Genomic DNA, 24579 nt, shown 5'->3' with positions numbered 1-24579 from the left:
TGTGAAGACTCACAGTGGCACTCTTGGTGCTCAAAATCAGCCATCCAAGGAAGTGCACATTCATTTCCTCACTACTTACCCAGGCTAGGCTTGATTTCCACTCATCCACAAATGAAATGCTACCCCCAGCTTGTGTTCTGCATCTAGCCAGGTCACAGTGAACAGTGTGACTTTACTCTAGTTTTATTGGTGGGAAGAGGGCAAGCATCCTCCTGAGAAGATGTAAGTAAAGTACCTCATATAACATGTGGGCCACAGATAATGCATGATTATTATGGAGACTCAATGCAGCTGAGACCTTCACTGTCCTGGTCTCTCAACCCAGTTATCATGTTGTCACCATGTCTAAAGGGACATCTACCTATACACTAGTGTTTGCTCATGGCTTTCTCAGAATTCACTCTGAACCTGTGGTCCCACAGAAATTTAATGCAGATCATGGTGGGATCTTCCACTGTCTCCTGAGGATAATGTCAGCTACAGATCCTGTATGTGCCCAGCTTCTCTTCATCTATTTACTACCCATTCATTCTTCTATTGGGGAAGTCCTGTGTATATGTCAATAAATTACTGCTGGCCAATAGGAATCTAGATAGGTGGGGCTAGGAGTCCAGGAGGATTCTGGGAAGGAGAAACACAGGAGAGTTCGAGATGTAACGCCATGGGGTAGGAGCCCGGAACTATTCTCCAGTAAGAGACATACTTAGATTAACAATTATGGGGTAATTACTTAAAGCAGAGCTAGCCAGTAAGAGACAAGCAAGGCCAACAGCTTCATAATTAATACAGCATCTTGTGTGTTATTTGGGGACTACAATGCGGCAGAGCCCAGGCGGCTGGCAGGGGATAAACCAAAGCAGCAAGCAAAGAAAAAGCTTCCTTTAACATTCTTCCACTCACCAACTCACCCACCCATCTATCCATCCATTCACTCGCCCACTCACCCACCCACCTACCTCTCATCCATTCACCCTCCAGCTCCCTGATCCATCTAACCACCTACCTGCCTATGTGTCCATCCAGGTATCCATGCATCTTCCCACTCACTCCCCACCCACGCCTCCATGTATCCATGCCTTTTCAGAGCTCATAGGCCTGGGCAGGAAGCAATGTCATATGCCCTGCAAGAAGTTTAGACTTGTGTCCTAGCAAACACCCACCTTTTGCTTGGATAGGTAGAGACTGCTCTAAATGCCGAGGTTTTAAAAGTGGGGAAAAAAAGAATCAAAGAGAAGAAATCAAGTATGCTCGGTGCATACTGTTGCTATTTTTGACATTTTCTTGATAAATTCTTGGTGTTTTGTTTGTTTGATACCAGGATGGCCTCGGGTATGTAGCCCAGGATAAACCTATTTTCCCTTGGAGCAAAGACCTTTTAATAAACATATTTTACAAATACTCTGGAGAACCATGCAGTGCTGCTTACATTGGATGCAATCCTGAGCCACAAGCCCGCACATTCCTTTGCAACTGAACCTGTTATAGCAGAACCTTTCATCTCACATTTATTGTCTGCTATGACCCCTGCATTGTCTTGAAAACAAAGAAACACCCCATCTTTTCTTCTATATGACTTTTGTTGTCGAATTATCACTGCTGAATAGACCTTTTTCCATAGTTCTGGTTTGCCTTTTTTGTTTGTTTTTGAGACAGGGTTTCTCTGTGTAGCAGTTTTGTAGACCAGGCTGGTCTCGAACTCACAGAGATCTGCCTGCCTCTGCCTCCCCAGTGCTGGGATTAAAGTCATCATGCACCACCACCGCCCAGCATCTGGTTTGCCTTTCTTTCTTTCTTTCTTTCTTTTTTTTTTTTTTTTTTTTTTTTTTTTTTGGTTTTTACGAGACAGGGTTTCTCTGTATTGTTTTGGATGGCTTGCCTTTCTTAACTGTGCCCATCACCATGTTGCCCACACCAGCAACAGAAAGTCTATTCAGTTGTTCCTCGACTCCCTTCACAGAGAGGACATACAAAGTTGTGGCTCCTGTATTGTCAGCACAGTTGATCACAGCTCCTACCGGAGACCCAGGGAAATCTGGAATTTCACTCCAGAGGACCCACCACATCCTCACTTAGACATCTTGAACACCCAGAAAGAGTCAGAAAAAAATTGATCCTGATTTCCTGATCATCTTGCTTCTACCTCTGAGTGCTAGGACACTCCAGGCTTCACACATGCTAGGCAATTACTCCTCCATCTGAGCTGTGCACCCGGCTTAAATTCAAACTTGTAATGCTGTAGACTGGAAGTCTATACAAATGGATCACAATGATTCAGTAAAACAGAGGCAAGACATTAAACCAAAGTTAAAACTGGGCAGCAGTCATTGGGTAGTTCTCTTTGGGACAAATGTGGCCTTATGACTTCACTGTTTGCACCTGCAAGAAATATTCTTACTTAGGTGATGGCAACTTTTAAAAGAAAACTCAGTAGGAAGTCCTCTTGAATTGAGAGCCTGTAAGATGAGTTACCCAACGTGAGACATCAGCCCTCTGTTGTCTGTGTCTTCTTCAAATGAACGTCTTCCTGGGTCACTACTACCACCCCATGATCACAGTTAGGTGACAAAGAACAAAGGAAATTCAACAATCTACATTAAAGTAGTAAGGGACAACTAAGCAAAATTCGAGTCATTGACAGTCACCCAAGTTCAGAATCCACATTTAAATTCCACTTTCCAGATTAACCCCAGAGCAAACTTAAAGTGTGCTCAGTGCACACTAACTTCTACTGGGACCATCAACACAGTTACGATATAAAAAACTAGTAAGTGCTTTGTTCTCTTTGTCAATTCAGGTTTACTCAGCACCGTTATGGAAAGAAGGCAAATGTTTGTGGTACGTGGACAGGACAGAGACACATTCATTCCCTGTGGCTATCTCAGTACTGTTATGATTGCCACAGTCTAAATAATATCTCAAGTCATTGTGTGAATTACTCCCTTACCACTGAACCAGTAATAACCTAGCCACCACGAATTCAAGGTTGTTATAGGAATCAACAGCACTGCTCAAGGAGCTAGAGAGACGACTCAGCAGCTAAAAGCTCCAACTTCTCTTCCAGAGGACCTGAGCTCAGGTCTCAGCACCCATGTCAGGGGCCACAACTGCCTGTAACTACACCCTCCCCAGCCTCTGAGGACACTGCACACACAGACAGATATATAATCAAAAATAAAAACAGAGTCTTTAAAGAATGCTTCCCATTGCTCTCAGAATAAAAATGGAAGAATTAAAACTTTTTCTGTAATGTTTGGAATAGTCATGATGTAATGTAGACTCTATGTTCAAAATTAAATCAGGAGAGCCAGGCAATGGGGGCACCTGCCTTTAATCCCAGCACCCAGGAGGCAGAGGCAGGCGGATCTCTGTGAGTTCAAGGCCAGCCTGGTCTACAGAATGAGTTCTAGGACAGCCAGGACAACACAGAGAATTTCTGTCTCCTAAAACCAAAACCAAATGAAACTGAAACAACAACAAAACAAAACAAGATTAAATTAGGAGATTTACTATTTATATCAATATTCTACTAAATTATATATGCACAGGGAGACACAAATCCAGTTAAATACACAGACAGGAGAAAATTTATGTCCAAACAAAGGAACAACAAAACAAAAATTAGTGGGAAAAGAGGGTGGGCGGGAGAGATGTTTCTATTCACACACATCTTAGTTTCAAATGTGTGTGCTCTAAATTCTAGGAAAGCACACTTGTCTCACTGAAGCTGAGGCACGTTGCCTATCTCTTGTCAGTTTCCAGGGTGCATGCCCACTTGTCTGAGAGAGTCTCTCTGTCCAGCAGAAAGAAAAGGTGACACTTGCAATTTTCTTATCATGGAGACTAGCTCCAAACCAGACGGAGAGCCTGGGCCGTTCTGAGGAGGACCAAAGGGCTCTGTAGTAGGAATGTCAGGATGGCAACCACAGACCAAGAGCACACAGGCTTCTCCGTGACCATCACAGACACTGAGCTATAGCCCCGACTCTGTGAAGTGAGCGCTGCTGGCTCCCACCGCTGTGCCCAGCAGGTGCTGGTGAAGTGAGATTCACAGAGGGGAGGAAAGATGGGCATAGGGACAAAGCCCACCATGGAGGACAAGAGGACAGTAAGAATGAGAAAGCGAATATTTCATTGGACCAGGGAATCATTTTGTTGCTGTTGTGTGAGTAGCCCTTCTCAGACACCGCACAGTAAACAGCTGAGTATAGCAGGCATGTGCAGAGATCTGGGGATCTTAGGAGACACCATCAGCACCAGTTTCAGTGAGACACCTGCACAGAGCAGTGCACATGTGGCAGCATCTCTCTCATCGAAGGGGAGGAGAGACCCTGAAGCTCTTCCACCTATGACCCACATAGTCCTCACCCTGATCTAGGAAACAGTGTTGAACTAGGTAACCACCCAGCTGATTGGGTGTGTGAGCCTGCTTGCCTTTAATCCCAGCACTCGAGAGGCAGAGACAGGCAGATCTCTGTGAGTTCAAGACCAGCCTGGTCTAGAGATAGAGTTCCATCACAGCCTCCAAAGCTATACAGAGAAACCCTGTCTCAAAAAACAAAAACAAATCTTATTTTTTATTAAGGTGTATGTGTGTGTCTATATGAATATACATGATATATGTATATACAGGTATGCAGGAGTTCTTGCTTCTCTCCTGGCAAGAGATTTTAATCAGGTTCCAAGATAAAAGAGTGCCTTTCCCTTTCTCACCTCACCAAGCTTTCCCTGCCTCATTATCTCGCCTTAGTAGGAATATGAGCCCTGGGGCTTCTGCCATCTGTGACCAAAGACACTCAACGTTGTACCTCCTTGCTAAGATCAACAGACAGAATAACCTGCTTTCAAAAGGCTTTCATTAACAAAAATCAGTGAGGGGACAACGAGATGAATTGGCAGGCAGAGGTGCTTACTGACCAGTCTAATGACCTGAGTTAGACTCCTGGACCCTGGTGGTGGACAGAGAGGCTCAACTACTGCAAGCTATCTTCTGACCTCCGTGCATGCATTAGCACACATCTGACTGTACATACACACATAGGGTTAGGTAGATAAATAATCCACGCACACACTAGCACGCATCTAACTGTACATACACACATAGGGTTAGGTAGATAAATAATCCACACACACACTAGCGGGCATATGACTGTACATACACACATGCACATACACACATAGGGTTAGGCAGATAGATTTAAGTGTCAACTTTCTATTACTGGGAAAAATTAGCCCAAACAGAACACTGCTAAAGTAAACGAGGCTCTGTTAGCCATACCTATCCTTGGTCCCTGGGTCCTCTGAGTGTGACAGTCATCATCACAAGAGAAGCTGCAACTACTTAATTGCCAGAGGCCCTCAAGATTGGGCCTATTCACTGTTGAGTTTCCCTCATAGAAAGACCTTCATTTGCTATTTCAGCCACTCCCTCCTATGCCTTTTAGCAAGCAATATGCAATCCTGCCTTGTTTGAGAGCTGTGGCCCCGGGAAGTACCAGTGTATAGACTATGGAAATGTATCAGAATCAGGGGAGCTCCATCCGTGCAAGGGAAAACTTTGGCTGGATCTCAGCGGGAGCAGCTGCATAGCTGTCCTCCCAAGAAGAAAGGCTACACGGTGAGTTCCAGGCCAGCCTAAGATATACAGCAGAAAACCTGTCTTAAAAAGAAAAAAACAAACTGGGTAGTGGAGGCACACTCCTTTAATGCCAGCACTCGGGAGGCAGAGGCAAGCAGATCTCTGTGAGTTCGAGGCCAGCCCTGTCTACAGAGCGAGTTCCAGGACAGCCAGGACTACACAATGGAACCTATTTCAAAAACAAAACAAACAAAAACCAAAAACACCACAAAATTAACAAGAGGTAAGTGTGTGCATTCTATTCCTTTTTTGTTGTTGTTGTTGTTGTTGAGACAGGGTTTCCCAGGAACAGTACGGGAAGTTGCTCTGTAGACAGGCTGGACTTGAACTCACAGAGCTCTGCTTGCCTCTTGAGTGCTGGGATTAGAGATGCACCATCACCACTGGGCTAACTGTGTGCATTCTTCCTTAGGGCTAGTTTGAGTGGAGATATTCTTTAAGTACAAAATGTATACAAAGTAGTGGAAATTTAGGGCAGTAAGAGGGATTAAGCGCTAGGGAGGGGGTTTGGTGGAATGCTTGTTGTGCAAGCATTAGGATCTGAGTTCCGAATAGAATACCAGCACACATGTAAAAGTCACGCTTAGTGAGCATCTGTAGCCCAGCGCTGAGAGGAATGGAGATAGGCAGGCTCCAGGTTCTCCTTGATAGTCGGTCTAACCAACTTGGTGAGCTAAAGGTTCAGTAAAGAGACCCTGTCTCGGGCTGGAAAGATGGCTCTGGACCCTACTGAAACACGATGCAGGAAGAGAGCATGCGCACCTGGTGAAGTAAGGATGGCCTCTGTGATCCCTTGAGGGGAGGGACTCTAGGGCTCCGGGGCGGGCTGAGTGGGCGGAGGTGGATGCAGGCGGGGACCGGGAGGCGCTGCGTCTCCACGCACAGCCATACGGAGCCGCCACTGCGGAGCTCCAGCCCTGCTCCTTGTGCATCAGCCCGGAGCCCCTCGGTACCCACGCTGCACCATGGCCAAGGCCAACGATGTCTGGTCCAACCTCGGCCTCGTCTTCTGGATCGCCTGCCTCCTGCTCTTGGGTCCGGCGAGGGCGGCGGCAGGTAAGCCAGATCCTGCCTGGAGCTGTCCAGAGCAACCGAGGTGTGTCCTACCCCTGCTGGGCACCCCTCTGCCCAGCAGTCACCCAGCACTAGGGGTGTCTTCCTGCTTCCCCTCGATGCCTGTCTGCAGCACTCTGCTCTGGGAAGCACATCCATCCCGATGCTTGGGACTGGTACTCACTAGGGGGAGGGACGGGGAGCATGGATGCATGCAGGGAACCCCGGGTGGGCTGGTAGAGGTCATCGCGCCTCAGCCACCCCCAGGGAGAACCGCCCCCCTTTGCCTGCATGGGGCAGCGCTTTTGTTTTAAGATGTCGCCTTTTTCTAGAGATTTCCACCGTGATTGCGTTGGCTTAGGGGCGGCGCAGGTACTAGTCTACAGCCGAGGAGGCCAGTCTGCCATTTCCTCCCTGGGAATGATTTTTTAAAAATGGAACCTTGAACCCACAGATTCTTCCCCAGGCTCACCAGGATGCATCTCTCCGTGATGAAAGGACCAATATCAACCTTCCTACCCCATTTTAGGAGTAATAAACGACCCAGATTCGAGTATTGTCAGAGACCGGTGGGTTGTGAGCAGCTGGAGGAAAAAAACCAAACAAACAAAAGGCCCACATCATTCTTCACAGCACATCCGCCCATTGAAAGAGAGGTGGGGGGAAGAGGGGACCTGGTGTAGATCTGGGCGAATGGCAAAGCCAACCTGCGTTTTTTTGGCATGCATCAGAGGATTTTGTATGTATAAAATCACCTACACCCTCCCCAACTCCTCGAAATTCAACACAGAATTCATCTAGAAATGGACACCCTGATCCATTGGGTTATATGTGTCTAGAAGTTATGTGATTTAAATTACAAGAAATATACAACTAAATATCTACCTGTCCATCCGTTTGTCCATCCGTCTGTCTGTCATCCATCCATCCATCCATCCATCCATCCATCCATCTCAAGGCAGGGTTTTTCTGTATAGCCCTGGATCTTCTGGAACTCACTCTGTACCCAGCCTGGTCTCAAATTCAGATATCTTCCTACCATAGGCTCCCCAATGCTGGGATTAAGGCATGTGGCATCATATTAGGCAATTTTTATTTTGAGATGAGGTTTTCATGAATTGCTCAGGCTGGCTTCTAACTTTCACCCTCATGCTTCCCCTTACCCAGTGCTGGCATGAGTCACCACTCTATTCACACACACACACACACACACACACACACACACACACACACAAAACATATTTTTTCCAGTTGGATCTTATGTAGCCTAGGCTGGCTTAGAACTCCTGACCTCCTGATTTCACCTCTTTAATTCCAGCACTTGGGAGGCAGAGGTAGGTGCATTTTTGTGTTATTTAGACCATCACAGGTATGTTTGACAAGCATTTTTGGCTGCCTACATGTGCTGTGTGTTTAAAGGCCACAATAGTCATTTTCTAGAATGTTCCAGGCCTCACATGTATCATGGGAAGACATTGAAGCCCTGGAAACCTTGTAGGAAACTGGGGCTGGTGTCATCTTACTTTTGAGGATGTTGCCCATTCTTTCTGTTTTATCACTTATTTAGTTCAATGTCACTTGAGTGTACTTCAGGGTGCCCCCAAGTCCTTGCCTTGGTGGCTGGCTGTTCCCTGTATTCCTAGGCTCCATATTCACCAGGGCTCCCAAACCTAAAAGATGAATTTGGATGAGCAGAGTCACAGGGGTTGCACTGAGCCTGGTTCCTTCAGTCACACTTGGCAAAGGTCTTCACTGTCCACTTTAGCCTGGATACTGTGGGCACTTCCCAAAAGTCCAGAGGAAGAAGGAGGTCACCGTGACCCAGTGAAAAGGGTCCAGGCTCTCATGTGACCTGGGAGGCTGGTCTCAAACTGATACAGCCAAAGATAACCTTGAACTTCTAAGCCTCCTGCTTCTGCCTCCAGAGTCTTGGGGATTGTAGGTGTGTGCCACCATACTCAGTATGACGAGGTACTGGGGACAGATCTGAGGCATCCTGGGTGTTAGGTGGTCACTTTATGATCTGGGCATCAGCTTCCAATTTGTTGTTATTTGGGTGTTTTTATTGTTGGTGGTATTTTGTTCTGTTTTGAAACAGGGTCTCATTATATAGCCCCAACTAGCCTGGAATTAATTTATGAGGACCAATCGAGCCTTGCACTAATAGAGATCTGCATCCCTCTGCCTCTCAAGCGCAGAGGAGACACGCTGCACCACCATGCCTGGTGCAGCTTCCAATTTTAATCTCTTTTTAACTTTTAGTGTTTAAATTTATCTTTATGTGTGTGCACATGTGTTTCAATGTCTGTAGAGACGAGAAGAGGGCATTGGATCCCCAGGATCTTAACTACTGAGCCATCTCTCTAGCCCAGCTTCTTTTTTTTAAAAGACCATTGTGGTCTCCTCCAGGCAGGGCTAGTGGGAGTTCCTATGAGCTGAGCAACCATTTGCAACAACGTCAGTGGGTCCTCCTTCTTCTCAGCTCCAGCCAGCTGCCCCCTGATTCCATTTCCATGGCAACCTATCTGCGTCAGCCCGATCTCCCTGCAGATGCAGGATGACAATTAACATGCAGCTTAGTATGCCTGCCACCTTAGAGCCTCACTCTGGTCCTTGTTCCTCCTCCACTTGAGTGGGAGGAAGGAGGGGCTGGGTGGTGGTGGTGGTGGTGGGGAGACAGGTAAGAGCCCTTGAGGAAAGGGACATGCTGCCTGCCAACTAGAGGGAGGACAAATAGCCCCGGGGACTAGCAAAAGTAGCTCTTTCCTTTTGTATTATGTACTTGCCTGGGTGGTATGACAATATAGCTGGAAATGGGGTTGTACAGATGCCTCAGAGGGTGGTAAAGGTGCTTGCTGCCAACACTGAAGACCTGAATTTGATTCCTGGAACCCATATATTAGATGGAGAAAACTGACCTCTGCTACATGGCCATTGTTATGCACACATGCACACGTATGTTTGAGAGCGCACAGACATACTCGAATGCATGCACACACATGTGCCCCCCCCCCAAAGATGAATAAGTAAGTGTTCAAAAAGAGTCTATTATGTCAGGGAATTTATGGCAGCAGGGGCCATGGCAGCTGGTCTCATTTCATATATAGTCTATGAGTTTGAAGCCAGACTGGTCTACATAGAGAGTTCCAGTACAGCCAGGATTCCATAGAGAGATCCTGTCTCAAAACTAAACTAAATCCCACAATGTTGGCCATATTAACCTTCACACACACACACACACACACACACACACACACACACACACACACACACACACACACTAAACATATTTTTCCAGTTGGATCTTATGTAGCCTAGGCTGGCCTTAGAACCTTCAAGCCTGTGGTATCTTGGATAGTAGTTGTGGCCCATGCCTTTAGCATCTTGACTCAAACAGCTTTATAACTCAACAAATGGATTTGAAGAAAAGGGATTCATAATAGGAAGATGGGGGCATAGCAATAGAAAAGACTGAAGCCAAAGTCCCCAGTCGGGACTGGGAATGTTGTGAGGTAAACAGGGGCACATTGGCAGATGAACGCCTCTCCTGGTTCTCCTGAAGACTCCGACAGGTATCTTGTGAACTCACTCTGAGGAGGAACATGTCCATGCTAGGTAACCCCAGCACCTGTGGGAGTGGGGCACACAGGAGGTGCTCAGCCAGTAACCCGCAGGTGAACAGTCTTCTGCGACAGTGCCAGGTGGCCTCAACCCTGTGCCACATCTCCCTTTCCAGCTATACACATGGCTCAGAAGTACCACTGAACACTTACCATACAATGTGTGTGTGTGTGTGCACATGTGTGCACATGCACGAGCATGTGTGTGCATGGGTATACACAATGGTGCACGTGCATTCACGTGCATGCTCCTGTATGTGGAGGTGAGAGGTGACCTGGGATGCCTTCCTCAGATGCTGTCCACCTCTGGCACTGCCTCGCACTAGCCACTAATAGCATATGGTTGTGATTAAACACTTGGCTTTTTCGCTAATGTGACTTTGAGACCTAATTCTTAGTTTTAGTTAAATTTAAACAATCACAGCAGACTCTGGAGCCTGCTGATTCCCTTAGATTGATGGGCTCACAAGCCCTGGAAATCCTCCTGTCCCTGCCACCCCAGTCTAGGGACAGGTATGCCTCAACAAGCACTCTTATCCACAGAGCCATGTCCCCAGCTCTTTACTGCGTGCTAAGACTTTTGCTTGTACAATACTGAAGCAGCTGACCCTTATCCTCAAGGAAATCAAGGTATACTGGGAGACATGAAGAAATTTTTGTTCAGGATGGTGGTATGTCAGTGACAGTAGTGTGCCCAACCTGTCAGGAGAGCACTGAGGGATCAGGGCATGGGAGAACTTCCTAAAACTTACTGTGGGACAGAAGGTAGGACTGGAATTCTTTTTATTTCCGGGTTTGATTTATTTTCAATTTTCAGTAGAGTGTTTGTATACCCAGGGATCAAACTCAGGTTCTTAGGCTTGACAACAAGTGCCATTGCCCTCTGATCTAGCATATACAAAAGCCCTGAAGTCAGAAGGACCAAAGCATCCTGGGAACTGGGAATGCTTTATTTTTTAGACAGGGTCTCACTTTTTAGCCCTAGCTGGTCTAGAACTCACTATGTAGACCAGGCTGGCCTTGAACTCACAGAGATCCACTTGTCTCAGCCTCCTGAGTGCTGGGATTAAAGGTATAAGCCACTGTGGGCCTCCTGGAACTGCAAGAGTTAATTAAAGTGGCTGGCTGCCAGGTGGAAGTTTTCCAGATGTGAATCTAGACCCCCAAAAGAAAGTTCCAAGATTACATTAGATCGAATGGTAGAAGCTTGTTGGGACAAGGAGAGGTAGGACACAGATCTGGGCCAGGAGCAGAAAGGCCGATGACTGCATGTGAGACCCCTGGTAATGGGATAGAGTGGTGATGTAGAGGAGGGAGGGGTGTCCGGGAAAAGAGAAAATCAGGGGTCTGTGACTGGTGTTTGGGACAGCTGACTTTTTTATCTTTTAAAGCAGACTTTACAGGCTGGCTACAAATTCATTCTGTAAGTGAGTATGGCCTTGAACTTCTGAACTTCCTATTTCCATCTCCAGAGTGCTAGGACTATTGGAGTTTGTCAGCATCATTCATGGAATGGGAGAGCTGGAACCCAGAGCTTCATTCACTCTAGCCAAGCACTCTACCTGCTGAGCTATATACAGGGCTCCTGACTTGACCCCAGCTGGCTCTTTTTACCTTAACAAGAAGTGGAGAGAGCAAAACTTCAGAGGGACCCAACCACCTACGGGAAATGGAGCCCTGAGCAAACAGATACTTTGTGTGCCTGCGAAGATTGACCACTAGCTACATTGTTGTTAAACATGTGGGGTGTGGTGCAGTGGCTGAGAAACACAATGCTTAGTTTAAGTATATGTAAGCAGCCACAATAGGTTAATTTACACTTAGTTACATGTGGTTACAGCAGACAGACTAGAAAGGGAATATGCATGTGCTTGTAATCGGAGCACTCTAGAGGGGGAGCAGGAAGATTGGCCCAAGTTCAACACCAGTCTGGACTATGTAGGTCTGCCTCTGCCTCCTGAGTCATCAATGGGATGAAAGGCATGCACCACCACTGCCCCGCTCTGTTCTGTTTCTTTAGCTGGAGTCTCACTATATAGCCCAAACTGACCTTGAACACAGACATTACGTAGCTCGGGGTAGGCTCAAACATTCAATCCTCCTGGTGCTGGGATTACTGGCATACCCAACAATCTTAGTTCCATTTTATTATTAGTTACTATTGTATATCTCCTATTGTGCCTGATTTAAAGTTCACTATGATTGTATGTATGAATGAGTGAATGAACAAACAAGGAAGAAAACAGCATATATTGACTTTGGTGCTGTCTTTGATCTGATTTCAGACATCAAGTTTGGGTCTTGGTAAGGATCCCCTGTAAATAAACAGGGACATTCTGTAATGCTACATTTATGGGGGGGCAGAGGAAGACTTGGGGGAGGTGGCTTTCTTCTTTGACCTGGGAATTAAATTCATATCGTCAGATTTGGTGTGACAAGTCTCCTCGCTGTCCCCACTGTTATCGTTGATGATTGGAATAGCAGCTGAAGGCCTTTCTGAAACCTGGCCTGCATATGTCTCCTAGGTCTCTATAACCTTAGTCTTACTACTGATGGTCCTGCTACCATTGGCACAGAAGTGACCATCTCAGCCAGCCTAGCGGTCAAGGACAATGGCAGCCTGTCCCTGCCTGCAGACACCCACCTCTACCGTTTCCACTGGTTCCACACACCACTGGTACTCACTGCCAAGACTGAGAAGAATCTAACCTCGACCATCCATGTGGTGGGCAATGTGCCTGGGGACTTCCCAGTCACTGTCTGGGTCACTGCTGTTGACTGCTGGATGTGCAAGCCATTAGCCAGGAGTGCACTGATCCTCCCCATCAAAGGTGAGAACCTTTCATGTTTACCTGTTTGCTTTCAAACTCTTCCATGGCGTGCAAGCGCTTCACCACTGAGCTATACCACCAGACCTGCTTTCAAGTCTTGTGCATGTGTGTTTGTATATGTGCGTGCCTGCGTGCGTGTGTGTGTGTGTGTGTGTGTGTGTGTGTGAGAGAGAGAGAGAGAGAGAGAGAGAGAGAGAGAGAGAGAGAGAGAGAGAGCACCTCTGGCATTGTTCTTCAGGCTGCATCCACCACACCCCCTTTTCTTTTTTAGGAAGAATCTCATTATCCAGCTCATAAATTAGACAGGCTGGCAGCACTGGGATTATGTAATTGGCATTTTCTTTGGACTGACATCCATTTCCCAAGTAAAGACACTTATTATTAATTATGAATGCTTGCCTTAGCTTAGGCTTGTCCCACTAGCTCTTTTAACTTAATTTAACTGTTTCCATTCTTCTACATTTGCCTTGGGGCTTTTTACCTTTCTTTCATTCTGTGTGCCCTGTTTTCCTGCTTCTTCCATGACTGGCTGGTTGGCCCCTGGTGTCTCGTGTGTTGTCTCCTTTTTTTCCTCAAGCCTAAATTTCTCCTCCTACTTACTCTCCCCTGCCAGAAAGTCCCACCTATTCCATCTCCCTCGATACTTGCTGTTCAGCTTTTTACTAGACAAGTTAGGTAGGCAAGGTAAAACAGAAATACATCTTTAAATAATTAAACAAATGCAACATATCTTTACATAGTTAAACAAATATTCTGCACAGCAGGATTACAAATATAATCCACCACCATGCCAGCTTTTTTTTTTTTTTTTTGGTTTTTAGAGACAAGGTTTCTCTGTATTGCTTTGGAGGCTATCCTGGAACTCACTCTGTAGACCAGGCTGGCCTTGAACTCACAGAGATCCGCCTGCCTCTGCCTCCCAAGTGCTGGGATTAAAGGCGTGTGCCACCAAACCAGACCTTTTAAATGTGGGTTTTGGGGATCAAATTAAGGTTCTCAAACTTTCAAAGCAAGTATTTCATTGACTGAGCCATCTCCCCTGCTACCACAATCTTGGTGCAGAGAAAAATACCCAGCCTTGATAATCAGCACTGATCAAACCAATGCAATTAAGCATGTGTTCATTAAGTTAAAAAGAATCAGAAAATAGGGCCAGCAAGATGTTTCAGCAGGTAAAGGTGTTTGCTGCAAAGCCTAAGGACCTGAGTTGGATCCCCAGGACTTACATAGTGGAAAGAGAGAACCCACTCTTGCAAGTTACCCTCTGCCCTCGACATCCATGTCATGGCACAGATGCACACACAGACAGACAGACACAAACATGCACACACCCACCCATCCCACACACACACACTGAATAAATAGGTAAATAAATGTAATTAAAAGTTTGTTGAAAACAAAAAAGGACTGGCCGGGTGGTGGCGCACACCTTTAATCATAGTACTCGGGAGGCAGAGGCAGGCGGATCTCTGTGACTTGGAGGCCAGTCAGCTGTGAGTTCCAGGACAGCTGGGGCTACACAGAGAAACCCTGTCTTGAAAAATAAAAAAAGGCTTAGTGGTTAAAGACATTTGTTCCTCTTGAAGACAACTCTGATTCAATTTCCAGCATGGACACTCTAGCCCAAGGCGATCCAATGCCCTTTCCTGACCTCCTAAAGCACTAGGCACACACACTCATACACATAAAACAATTTAAAGAATAAAATAAAGAATCAGGGACTAGGAATAGTTGGGCAGTTACGAGGACTGGCTGCTCTGGTAGAGGTCAGAGCCTAGCTCCCAGCACCCACCTGGGGCTCACAGTCCAAATGAATTTGCCTTCAGGAAATGAGCCTTCATTTAGGCAATGCTTTATGTACAAGATGACAGTAATGGAACAAAGATTTAAACAAGTAAAACCCACAAACCTTAGGGGACTGACTGAAGACGCTGAAGTAATTTGTGTGCCTTTTTCAGGAGTTGGGGGAGGGAAAAGGTCTTGCTAGAGATCTCAAGCTGGTTTTGAACTCAAGAAGATCCTCCTGTCTCAGCCTCCCCAGTACTAAGGCATGTGCTATGACACACAACTAATGTATGTAACTATTTGAAAAAATTCTGTACTTACACCTATTAATTTAGTGAGGGTGTGCAGGTATGTGGGTACCTGTGCTATGGTGTCTATATGGAAGTCAGAGGACAACTTGCAGGAGTTGATTTTCTCTTTCTCCTCTGTGGGACCTGGGGATTGAACTCAGACCTTTAGACTTGATGGTAGGTGCCTTTACCTATTGAGATGGCATCTCAATAGCCCCAACTTATATAATCATTAATCATGACCTTTCCAGTGAGTCTATAATGTTCTGAGTGAAAACACCCATGTTTGTAAAAGTATATAGAAAGTAATACAAGTATAGAAAGTAATACAAGTATAGAATTGCATAAAATTGTATAAAATCTGCTAATGTAAATGCATGCAGTTGCCACAGAGGCCAGAAGAAGGCACCAGATACCTCAAAGCTCCAGCTACAGATAACCTGTGAATCCATTGTAGATGCTGGGATCTGAACTCTGGTCGTCATAACAGAGCACCAAGTGCTTTTATCCACTGAGCCATTTCTCCAGCTCTATCCCCCACTATGCTTCTGGTGTTGGGGATGGAACTCATAGCCTCCTGTTGTTAGGCAAGCGCCTCACTTCTGAGCCACATTCCCAGCCCCTCCTACATCCTTTAAACTCCGGATGCCGCACGGTGTCTGATACAATGTAAACACTATGTAAATAGTTGTTATGCTATATTTCTTAGAGGATATTAACAACAGCAAAGATAGTCTACATGTGTTCAGTTCTGATGCAAATTTATTTTGAGACAGGACCTCATGTAGCCCAGGGTGACCTCCAATTCACTGTGTAGCCAAGGATGGTTTTTAACTCTTGATCCTTTGTCTTTCTCAGAGTCTCTTGTGGGAAACCTAGTGATTACTCAAAACTCCTCCGTGTCTTGGCCAAACTCCTACATCACCAAGAGAAGCCTTAGATTCTCCTTTCTCCTCCATGACCCCAGTGACTTCTTCAAGTCTGCTTCCTTCTTCTACCGATGGGACTTCGGAGACGGGTATGCATGTCCCCTCCCAGGGTCTCACTATGTACCCTTGGTTGCTCTGGAACTCATTATACAGACCAGGGTGGTCTCAAATGCAGAGATACACCTGCTTCTGCCTCTCTAGGATTAAAGATGTGGGCCACCAAGATCAGTTGTTTACTCTTTTTAAAAATATTTCCTATCAGGCAGTGGTGGCATACAGCTTCAGTCCCAGCACTCAGGAGGCAGAGGCAGAGGCAGAGGCAGAGGCAGAGGCAGAGGCAGAGGCAGAGGCAGAGGCAGAGGCAGAGGCAGAGGCAGAGGCAGAGGCAGAGGCAGAGGCAGGTGGCTATCTGTAAGTTCGAGGCCAGTCTGGTCTACAAAGAGAATTCCAGGACAGCCAGAACTATGCAGAAATATTTCCCTCTCTTTGTCTCTGTGTGTGAAGTTCAGAGGACAGCTTGGGGGTGTTCGTTTTCTCTTTCCACAGCATGAATCCCCGGGATCAATCAAACTCAGGTCATTAGACTTGGTAGCAAGTACCTTGGCCCACTGAGCCATCCTATCAACCTCATATTTGTAGTTTTAGTTGTTCTCGTTTTTTTAAGCTTTGTTTTTATTTTTCTTAATCATATGAATATGTGGTCATGACTGTGTATGGATATGTGCATATGAGTGTCAGGTCCCCATGGAGGCCACAGGAGGGTGACAGATCCCCCAGGGTTGTGAGCAGTCCAACAAGGAACCAACTGGGGTTTTGAGCTGTCCAGCAAGGAACCAACTGAACTCAGGTCCTTTGCAAATGCATGGTCTTAACCAATGAGAGATCTTTTCAGCTCTAAGAAAGACTGAGAGCCTGGTATGGTGGCACAGGCCTTTAATTCCAGCACTCGGGAGGTGTGGGCAGGAGGATCAGGACATGAACGCCAGCCTGGGCTACAGAGCATGTCCAAGGTTAGTCTGGGCTCATAAGACTCCACTTCAAAAGATAAAAACAAACAAACCAAAGTGTAGAAAGCTAGAACCAACAAACTCAAATTTAAAAGCTATGGGTTTTTGTTTGTTTTGAGTTTTGAGACAAAGCTTGTCTGTGTAGCCCAGGCTGGCCTTGAGTTTTAATATCATACCTCAGCCTCTCAAATGCTGTAAGTACAGGTGTTCCCATGATGCCTTGCTGGATTCTCTTCTGAATTCCTGGAAGGGGAAGAAGTCATGTCCATGTCCATTCTCCTTGTCATCGTATAGGACCTTGCTGTTCACTGACAACCCTGTGGCCTATTACAACTATTCAAGTGTTGGAACCTTCAAGGTGAATGTCAGGGTGGTGGCAGAATGGGAGCAGAAAAAGCCGGATGCCACGAAGGGCATCGTGCAGAAGAGCGGCGACTTCTCAGCGTCCTTAAGGCTCCGGGGTAGGTTTCCCTCCAGGTTGGCTATACCCGAGCCCCAGACAACAGTCCTTCCAGATGTATGTGATTCCGGGCCCACATCAGGCTGCGCTTGAAAGAATATTCCTGGAGCCATCTCCTCTGTTAATGTCTGCTCAAGAGAGGCTACTCAAGGCCACAGACAGAGTCACACAGTCATTCTATTGCAGGGATGGCATTTGAGACCAGGCCATCCTGCTCCCAGAGCCTGAGTTTGACCAGACACCTACCACAAGGGAGCTAGCTGGTCCTTGATGCTCCTTGTTCTCCAGTCATTTCAGTTTCAGATCAAAGCTGGCTATGGAGGGAGGCAAATGTCAGTCTTGCTACCTGGCATTGAACAGTTTTGAGAGATTTTTTTTGTATGTGTGTATATGTGGGGGTAAGGGTTTGTGCATGACATACATGTGCACCTGAGTTCATGCTTAGTGTGTGTGTAGGTGGATTTGCATGTGGAGGTCAGAGGAAAACCTTGAGTTTTCAAATGTCAATCCTTTTTAAAATTAATTAATTATTTTTGACTGTGTGGTCCTAGCTGGCCTGGAGCACACAGAGATCAGCCTAACTCTGCCTTCAAGTACTAGGGTAAAAGGAGTGCGCCACCACTCCTGCCTCAACAACCTTCTTTTGATGCAAGCTTTTCTCACTGGCCTGGAGCTCACCTAGTAGGTTAGTCTGGCTAGCAAGTGACTCCCAGAGATCCACACATCTTCACCGCCCCAGCTCTGGGATGTCAAGAAGGTGTCACTGTGCCCAACATTTTTTTCAGGTGCTGAGGGTGGAATTCAGTTCTACACTTTACCCATTGTTCTATTTTGGTCTCTGTTGCTGTGATGTAACACTCTGACATGCCAGGTGGTGGTGGCACACACCTTAACTCTCAGCACTCAGGAGGCAGAGGCAGTGGATCTCTGAGTTCCAGCCCAGCCTGGTCTCCAGAGTGAGTTCCAGGACAGCCAGGCCTACACAGAGAAACCCTGTCTCAGAAAAACAAACAAAAGAAACAACAACGACAACAAAAAGCCCCACTCTGACTAAAAGCAACTCAGGGGAGGAAAAGGTTTGTTTGGCTTACACTCCAGGTCTCAGTCTATCACTGAGGGGAGTCAGGAGAAGAACTCAAGGCAGGAGCCTGAAGGCCACCTGCTTCCCATTCCACACAACGTTACCTCCAACAAAGGAACTCATGTCAAGAAGTACAGCAGAAACTGTGGAGGACTGCTGCATGGCAGCTCATCACCAGCTCAGGCTCCGCTGGCTTTTTTATACAGCCCAGGACCCCTGCCTAGTCAGTGGTGCTGCCCACAGTGGACTGAGTCCTCCTGCAATCCATCACAGAGATGTCCACAGGCTAATCTGACCTGGACCAGCCCTCAACGGAGACTCCCTCCTCAGGTGACTCTAGGCTGCACCAAGTTGACAGAGTTAACTAACTAGGACATCAATGAGCAGTCTCTCCAGCCCTTGGGAGGATTTCCCTGCCTCTGACAATGGCTGGCACTTTTCTTCTGCATAATCAATGGCTTAGTGACAGTGGGTAAGAGAATGGGTGAGAGGCAAGGACATAGAGGTGACCATGCAACCTAAAGGTCTGTGCAACTTGTGTTAGTCCTCAGCCGCCGGGCCTGATGGGTTCCTCCTTCCTTACAGAGGCCCTTCAAGGCATCCAGATTTCGGGGCCCACCCTCCTGCAGACATTCCAAAAGTTGACTATGACCTTGAACTTCCTCGGGAGGTGAGTGAACCCCTGGAGTGCTGTATGGGTGTTCTGTGGCCTAGAATCTGGAATGTTTGATGTTGAGATACATTAGTTAATTTTTCTTTGCTATGACAAAATACCGATGAAAGCAACCTAAGGAAGGCAGAGTTTGTTTGAGCTCACAATTTGTGGTGGGGAGGCATCATAGCAGAGGGATCTTTGGACAGCTGGTCATGTGACATCCACAGTTAGGAACCAGAGAGTGATAAATGTTGGTGCTCGGCCTGCTTTCCCCTTTTTATTTAATCCTGGACTGTAACCCATTGAATGGTACCACCGCATTCAGGGTGGGTCTTCCCACCTTAATTAACCTAACCTCGAAACCCCATCACAGACATGCCCAGAGGTTTGTTTCCATGGTGATTCTAAGTCTGATTAAAGATGAACCATTACATGGACCAGGACAGCTTGGAATCCTGTATGGAGAGGACTCTGAAGTCTCTGCCCTATTCGCCATCCCTGGGCTTGGTCAGGCTCCTGCTCCTTAAGTCACTTCTGAAAATGTGTTTCTGCTGTTCTGTAGCCCACCTCTGCAGGTGTGCTGGGGCCTCAAGCCGGAATGTCTCCATGTGGAGGACAGAGAGTGCCACCCTGTGTTGGTGACCACCACATCTTTTAACGTGACCCACGTCTTCCAGGACCCTGGCGACTACTGCTTCATCTTCCGTGCTGAGAATGCCATCAGCAGGGCTCATCAGTATCATAGGATTCAGGTGTGGCCCTCCAGTAAGTGACACCTTGCCGTCTGCTGCAGTGCCATTAACAGGCATCGAAACCCTGCCACCACCTCGGTAGCTGAACCTACCCATGTCATCAAGAACTGACTCCACCAGCACTGAGGTCATGAGTAGTTCTCTTGGGTAAAGAAACAGCCCACATTTCAGTGACCAAATGCTAACCCCCCCCCCACTCTGTCAACAACATCATCACCAGACTCCACTGACAATCAATACTACCAATCTCAGCACCAACTGGAAACTCCACCATTGTTATCCTGAACACCCTGCCAACTTTAGTACCAACAACAAACTCCACCAATACCATCAATGGCACTCCATCACCTCAGCCCCACCACCAAATCTACCAACACTATCTCTGGCATTCTGTTAACTTCTACACCAACACCAAACACCAGCAGAATCATCCCTGACACTCTGCCAATGCCACCCCACTCCACTGGCCTCTAATTCACCACCAAACTCCATTAGTACCACCACCAACTCTCTACCAACACCAGTGCCACCACCAACTCCCATCATACCATCCCTAGCACTCTACCAACTTCAACACCCACTAAATATTATTCATCATACTCTACCCACCGCAGCACCACCAAATCCTGCCAACCTAGTAACACAGCCCCCATCAGCGCCACCAACACCTCCGTGAGCATCAACATCATTAAGCGGTAACAATGAAGTCAGCTCCCACATGCTCCCATGTACTCCCACTCCCTCATTGCCATCATCGTTACTGCTCCCTTTATTCTCTGGTCTCTTTCTGAACCCCGAGAACACTACCCCAGTCCAGGCCCTGGATGACCTCATGGGTCTCATTGGGGGCCCTTGGGCTCTGCTGGCTCCAACATGCTCTGGTTAGTGTCCAGAACCCCACGAATTCCATAGAGAAGATACTAGTCCAGGGTTGGGGAGATGGCTCAGTGCGTAAAATGCTTGCTGTGCAAGCTCGAGCCAAGTTCTGATCCCCAGGACCCATAAAAGCAGGATGCAGCAACCTGTGTCTGTAACCCCAGTACTAGGGGCAGGGATATAGAGACAGGAAGGTTCCTAGAGCTCCCTGGCAAGCTCTGAGTTCAGTTAAGAGACCTTATCTTTAAAAATAAGGTAGACACTGAGTGTGATGGTGCATGCCTACAATTTCAGTGTTTGGGAGGCAGAGGCAGGCTCACAACCATCTGTAACTCCAGTTCCAGGGGATCCAATGCCCTCTTCTGACCTCCACAGACACCAGACATACGTGCACATACAGGCAAAACCAACCACACACATACAGAAATAAAAAGAATCATCCTCCAGCCAAAGTGGCCGCTCAGGGGTTAAAAGTGCACACTGCTCCTGCTGAGGACCGGAGTTAGGTTCCTAGCAGCCACACGGGGAAACTCACAGCCTCTGTAATTCCAGGTCCAGGGGGATCCAATACTCTCTTCTGGCTTCTATGGGCACTGCACTAACATGCATACATACAATTAAATATTAATAAAATATCTAAAATATCTAAAAGAATTTTCTTGAACACTCTTCCATCTTAATCAATGAGGTAGGGTCTCCCAATCAAACCCAGAGCTTGCTAATATGGCCATATTAGTCTGTACCTGTTGGCTCTGGTGCTCGTTCCCTACCTTCCATGGCTGGAGCTACAGGTAAGCCACTGTGCCCTCCTGGGATTTATGTGGGTTCTGGGGATTTGAAGTCTAATCCCCATACTTGTGCAGCAAGTGGTCAATCACTGAGCCATCTCCCCAGCCCATTTTTATTAAGTCCTGGATTTTCCTATGGAATTTGTCTAGTTAGAATACATGTACATAGGAGAAGAATTTCTCCGATGGGGTTTGCCTGTGTTTGCCTTCTTTAGAGCCAGACTTTTGGGCTCAGTCAGGAAAGTGCTTGCCTTGCAAACATGGGATCAGAGCTCAGTCCCCAGAATCCATTAAAAAGCTGGACCAATGAAACCCTGGAGGTGGCCAGCCTGGGGAAGGTCTTGATCCTGTTTCAAACAAAAAGCCAAAGGAACCCGAGGAGCAACATTTGAGGTTGTCCTGATTTCCACGTGTATACACATCCGTGCACACATACACACCTGCACACATAATATATTCACACACACACACACAAAAGCCAATATATCTTTAAAACATTTATGTATTTACTTATTGTGTATGCTTCTTCCTTTCTTATTTTCTTTCTCTCTCTTTCTTTTTGTGTTGTTTTCTGAGACAGGGTTTTTCTGTGTAGCCCCGGCTGTCCTGGAACTCACTCTGTAGACCATGCTGGCCTCAGATTCAGAGACCCACCTGCCTCTGCCTCCTCCTTTAGTGCTGGGACTAAAGGCATGCGCCACCACTGCTCGGCTGTTGTGTGTGCTTGTACATGTGTGTCAGGACACACATGTAGAGGACAGGGGACAGCCCTGAGGAGCCAGTTATCTCCTTCTTCCACCGTGTTCATGCCTGGCATGGAACTCAGGCCATCAGGCGTGGCAGTACCTGCCTTTGCCCTCGAAGCAGCATTTCGACACCAGCTATACAGTCCTCTAATCTTCCTCTCTCCCTCCCAGCCTTCCAGCCATTTGTCTTTGCTTTCCCATGCGCCACGCTGATCACCGTGCTGCTGGTTTTCATCATGTACATGACTGTGCGGAGTGCTACTCAACAGAAGGACATAGTGGAGGTAGGTGCTCCGGAGGATGGAGGCTAAACCACTGATCTGGGCATGGTGCCTGGAGGGAGTTCTGCTAAACCCTGATGCTTGGGATGATGCACCAAAGAGACACGGGTAGACTTGCCGAGCTAGCTGGTACCCCATCTGATCGTCTCCTCTCTGCTAAGCTCTCAAGCCCACTGAATGGGCTGGTGGGGGAGGTTCCTGGGGGCGGTGAGTGACCCATGGGTTTTATTCACCATAAGTGACTGACTTTGACTTTTCCCCCTTGTCTGACAAGAGCCCGGAGGTCACTGGGCTCAAGTGCTGCTGCCAGTTGTGCTGTGGCTCCCTGTTTCTGGACTCACCATCCGAGTACCTGGAAATCGTCCGGGAGAACCATGGGCTGCTGCCACCCCTTTACAAACCTGTGAAAACTTACAACGTGTGAACTCCCCACCTTGTACCTCTCTGTGTTCACTGATCACCCATTGGGAGCTTCGGGCAGGGTGGCATATGCTACTGAGCAGGAGGGGTTTACATGGGTGTGGCCATTTGCCCAGCCCGGCCACTGATCTGTACAGTCCAGATGCTGTCATGCGTCCTTTGTGTCCCCTCCCAGCTGTCATCCCCTCATCTGTGAACTCTAGTCACTGCTCTGCGCCTTCCCCTGTTCCCCCCCTCTCCTGAGCAGGGTTCTGATATTTAGTGTGTTCTGTTAAGACTCTTCCAAGTGGACCTGGCTGCCTCTTCCTTGTTGCTTTCACGCTAGCACGGCTGTTGCTCCCTGGTGACGCGCAGCTCTGCTGGAACCAGAGAGAACTAGGAAGGAGGTCACAGATGGTTAAGGCTGCATAGTGAAAGGTAGCACACACTCAGACGGGCACGCTGACGGCAAGGAAGGATACACACGGAAGTGAGGGCACATCATCTGCTGGGTGTCTCCAAGGCTTGCTGCCGGGGTGAGTCTGAACCAAAACTCAAATGCAGTGCCTGAGCCTGGCCCTCTGTCCTTTGTCTCTCTGCAGCTCCGTTACCAGGCCATTCTGTCCCCTGCCTGCTTGCTGAGAGCTGGGTAGTGGTGTGGGCAGAATAAACACCAATGAGTGTAGAATGCTCTATACACTGACCCTCTTCTGAGGAAACCCGTAAGAAGGGGTCCACTGGGAAAAAGAGTTGGAGCAAAAAGAAAGGTTGGGCTAGTGAGGACTTGGTACCTCTCCCTCTCCCTCCTTTTCCTCTCCCCCTCCCCCACTCTGTGTTTGTATGTGAGATACCTTACCCATTCGGTTGCTCTCAAGGTAGCAGAAGGAAGAATCAGAAGGCAAAAGGTACCTTGAAAGATTTTAAGTAAAAGTCTGATGTGGTGGTGCACACCTTTAATCCCAGCACGGGGGAGGCAGAGGCAGGCGGATCTCTGAGCAGAATTTGAGGTCAGCCTGGTCTACATAGTGAGTTCCAGGACATCCAGAGCCACATAGGAGTCCCTGTCTCATAAAAAGAAAGAAGAAAGAAAGAAAGGAAAGAACTAAGGATGGTAAGTAGGTACAGATATAAGCATCCAGGCTTACCTGCATGCCTGACACACTAGGACAACCTGCACCTGCTGGATGGATAGGCACAAGCGCACACATCCAGCTGTGCCAGGGCAGCCTGCACCTGGTGGATAAGGACAGACAAGACTTACAGTCGCTCCCTGTCACTGTAACTGTTGGTTAACCCTTGGACATCCTGCTGAAACAGTGTTGTCTCTTGTACCCCTCATTCCCATGACATCCTGCCATCATTCCTGAATAAAAGCTTCGTCAAGCACACTT

At 47.4% G+C, this 24579-nt stretch overlaps 1 protein-coding gene and 1 pseudogene across 1 annotated transcript; one reads left to right on the top strand and one right to left on the bottom strand.

The window, feature by feature from the left end:
- Window positions 1-1375: 1375 nt before the first annotated feature.
- LOC121142066 lies at window positions 1376-2077 on the bottom strand (annotated as a pseudogene).
- A 4309-nt stretch (window positions 2078-6386) lies between these two features.
- Window positions 6387-24576, top strand: Tmem130 (transmembrane protein 130). The gene is made up of 9 exons (XM_005079924.4): window positions 6387-6405; window positions 6571-6691; window positions 12834-13139; window positions 16073-16232; window positions 17445-17611; window positions 19277-19361; window positions 19909-20111; window positions 22680-22792; window positions 23064-24576. The coding sequence occupies exons 2-9, from the start codon at window positions 6601-6603 to the stop codon at window positions 23211-23213; spliced, it is 1275 nt and encodes a 424-aa protein (XP_005079981.1). The 5' UTR covers window positions 6387-6405; window positions 6571-6600; the 3' UTR covers window positions 23214-24576.
- The last annotated feature ends 3 nt before the right edge of the window (window positions 24577-24579 follow it).

This window comes from Mesocricetus auratus, unplaced genomic scaffold, assembly GCF_017639785.1.
Source record: "Mesocricetus auratus isolate SY011 unplaced genomic scaffold, BCM_Maur_2.0 Super-Scaffold_100008, whole genome shotgun sequence".
NCBI classification, from domain to species: Eukaryota; Metazoa; Chordata; class Mammalia; order Rodentia; family Cricetidae; genus Mesocricetus; species Mesocricetus auratus.
This window is presented reverse-complemented; position numbering and strand designations above follow the sequence as displayed.

Excerpts from the sequence above, each read along its gene's own strand:
- Tmem130 (XM_005079924.4), top strand. The coding sequence starts at position 6,601 with ATGGCCAAGGCCAACGATGTCTGGTCCAACCTCGGCCTCGTCTTCTGG. Across the intron at positions 16,233-17,444 it reads CGATGGGACTTCGGAGACGG|GACCTTGCTGTTCACTGACA; the intron begins GTATGCATGTCC and ends GTCATCGTATAG. Across the intron at positions 19,362-19,908 it reads ACCTTGAACTTCCTCGGGAG|CCCACCTCTGCAGGTGTGCT; the intron begins GTGAGTGAACCC and ends GCTGTTCTGTAG.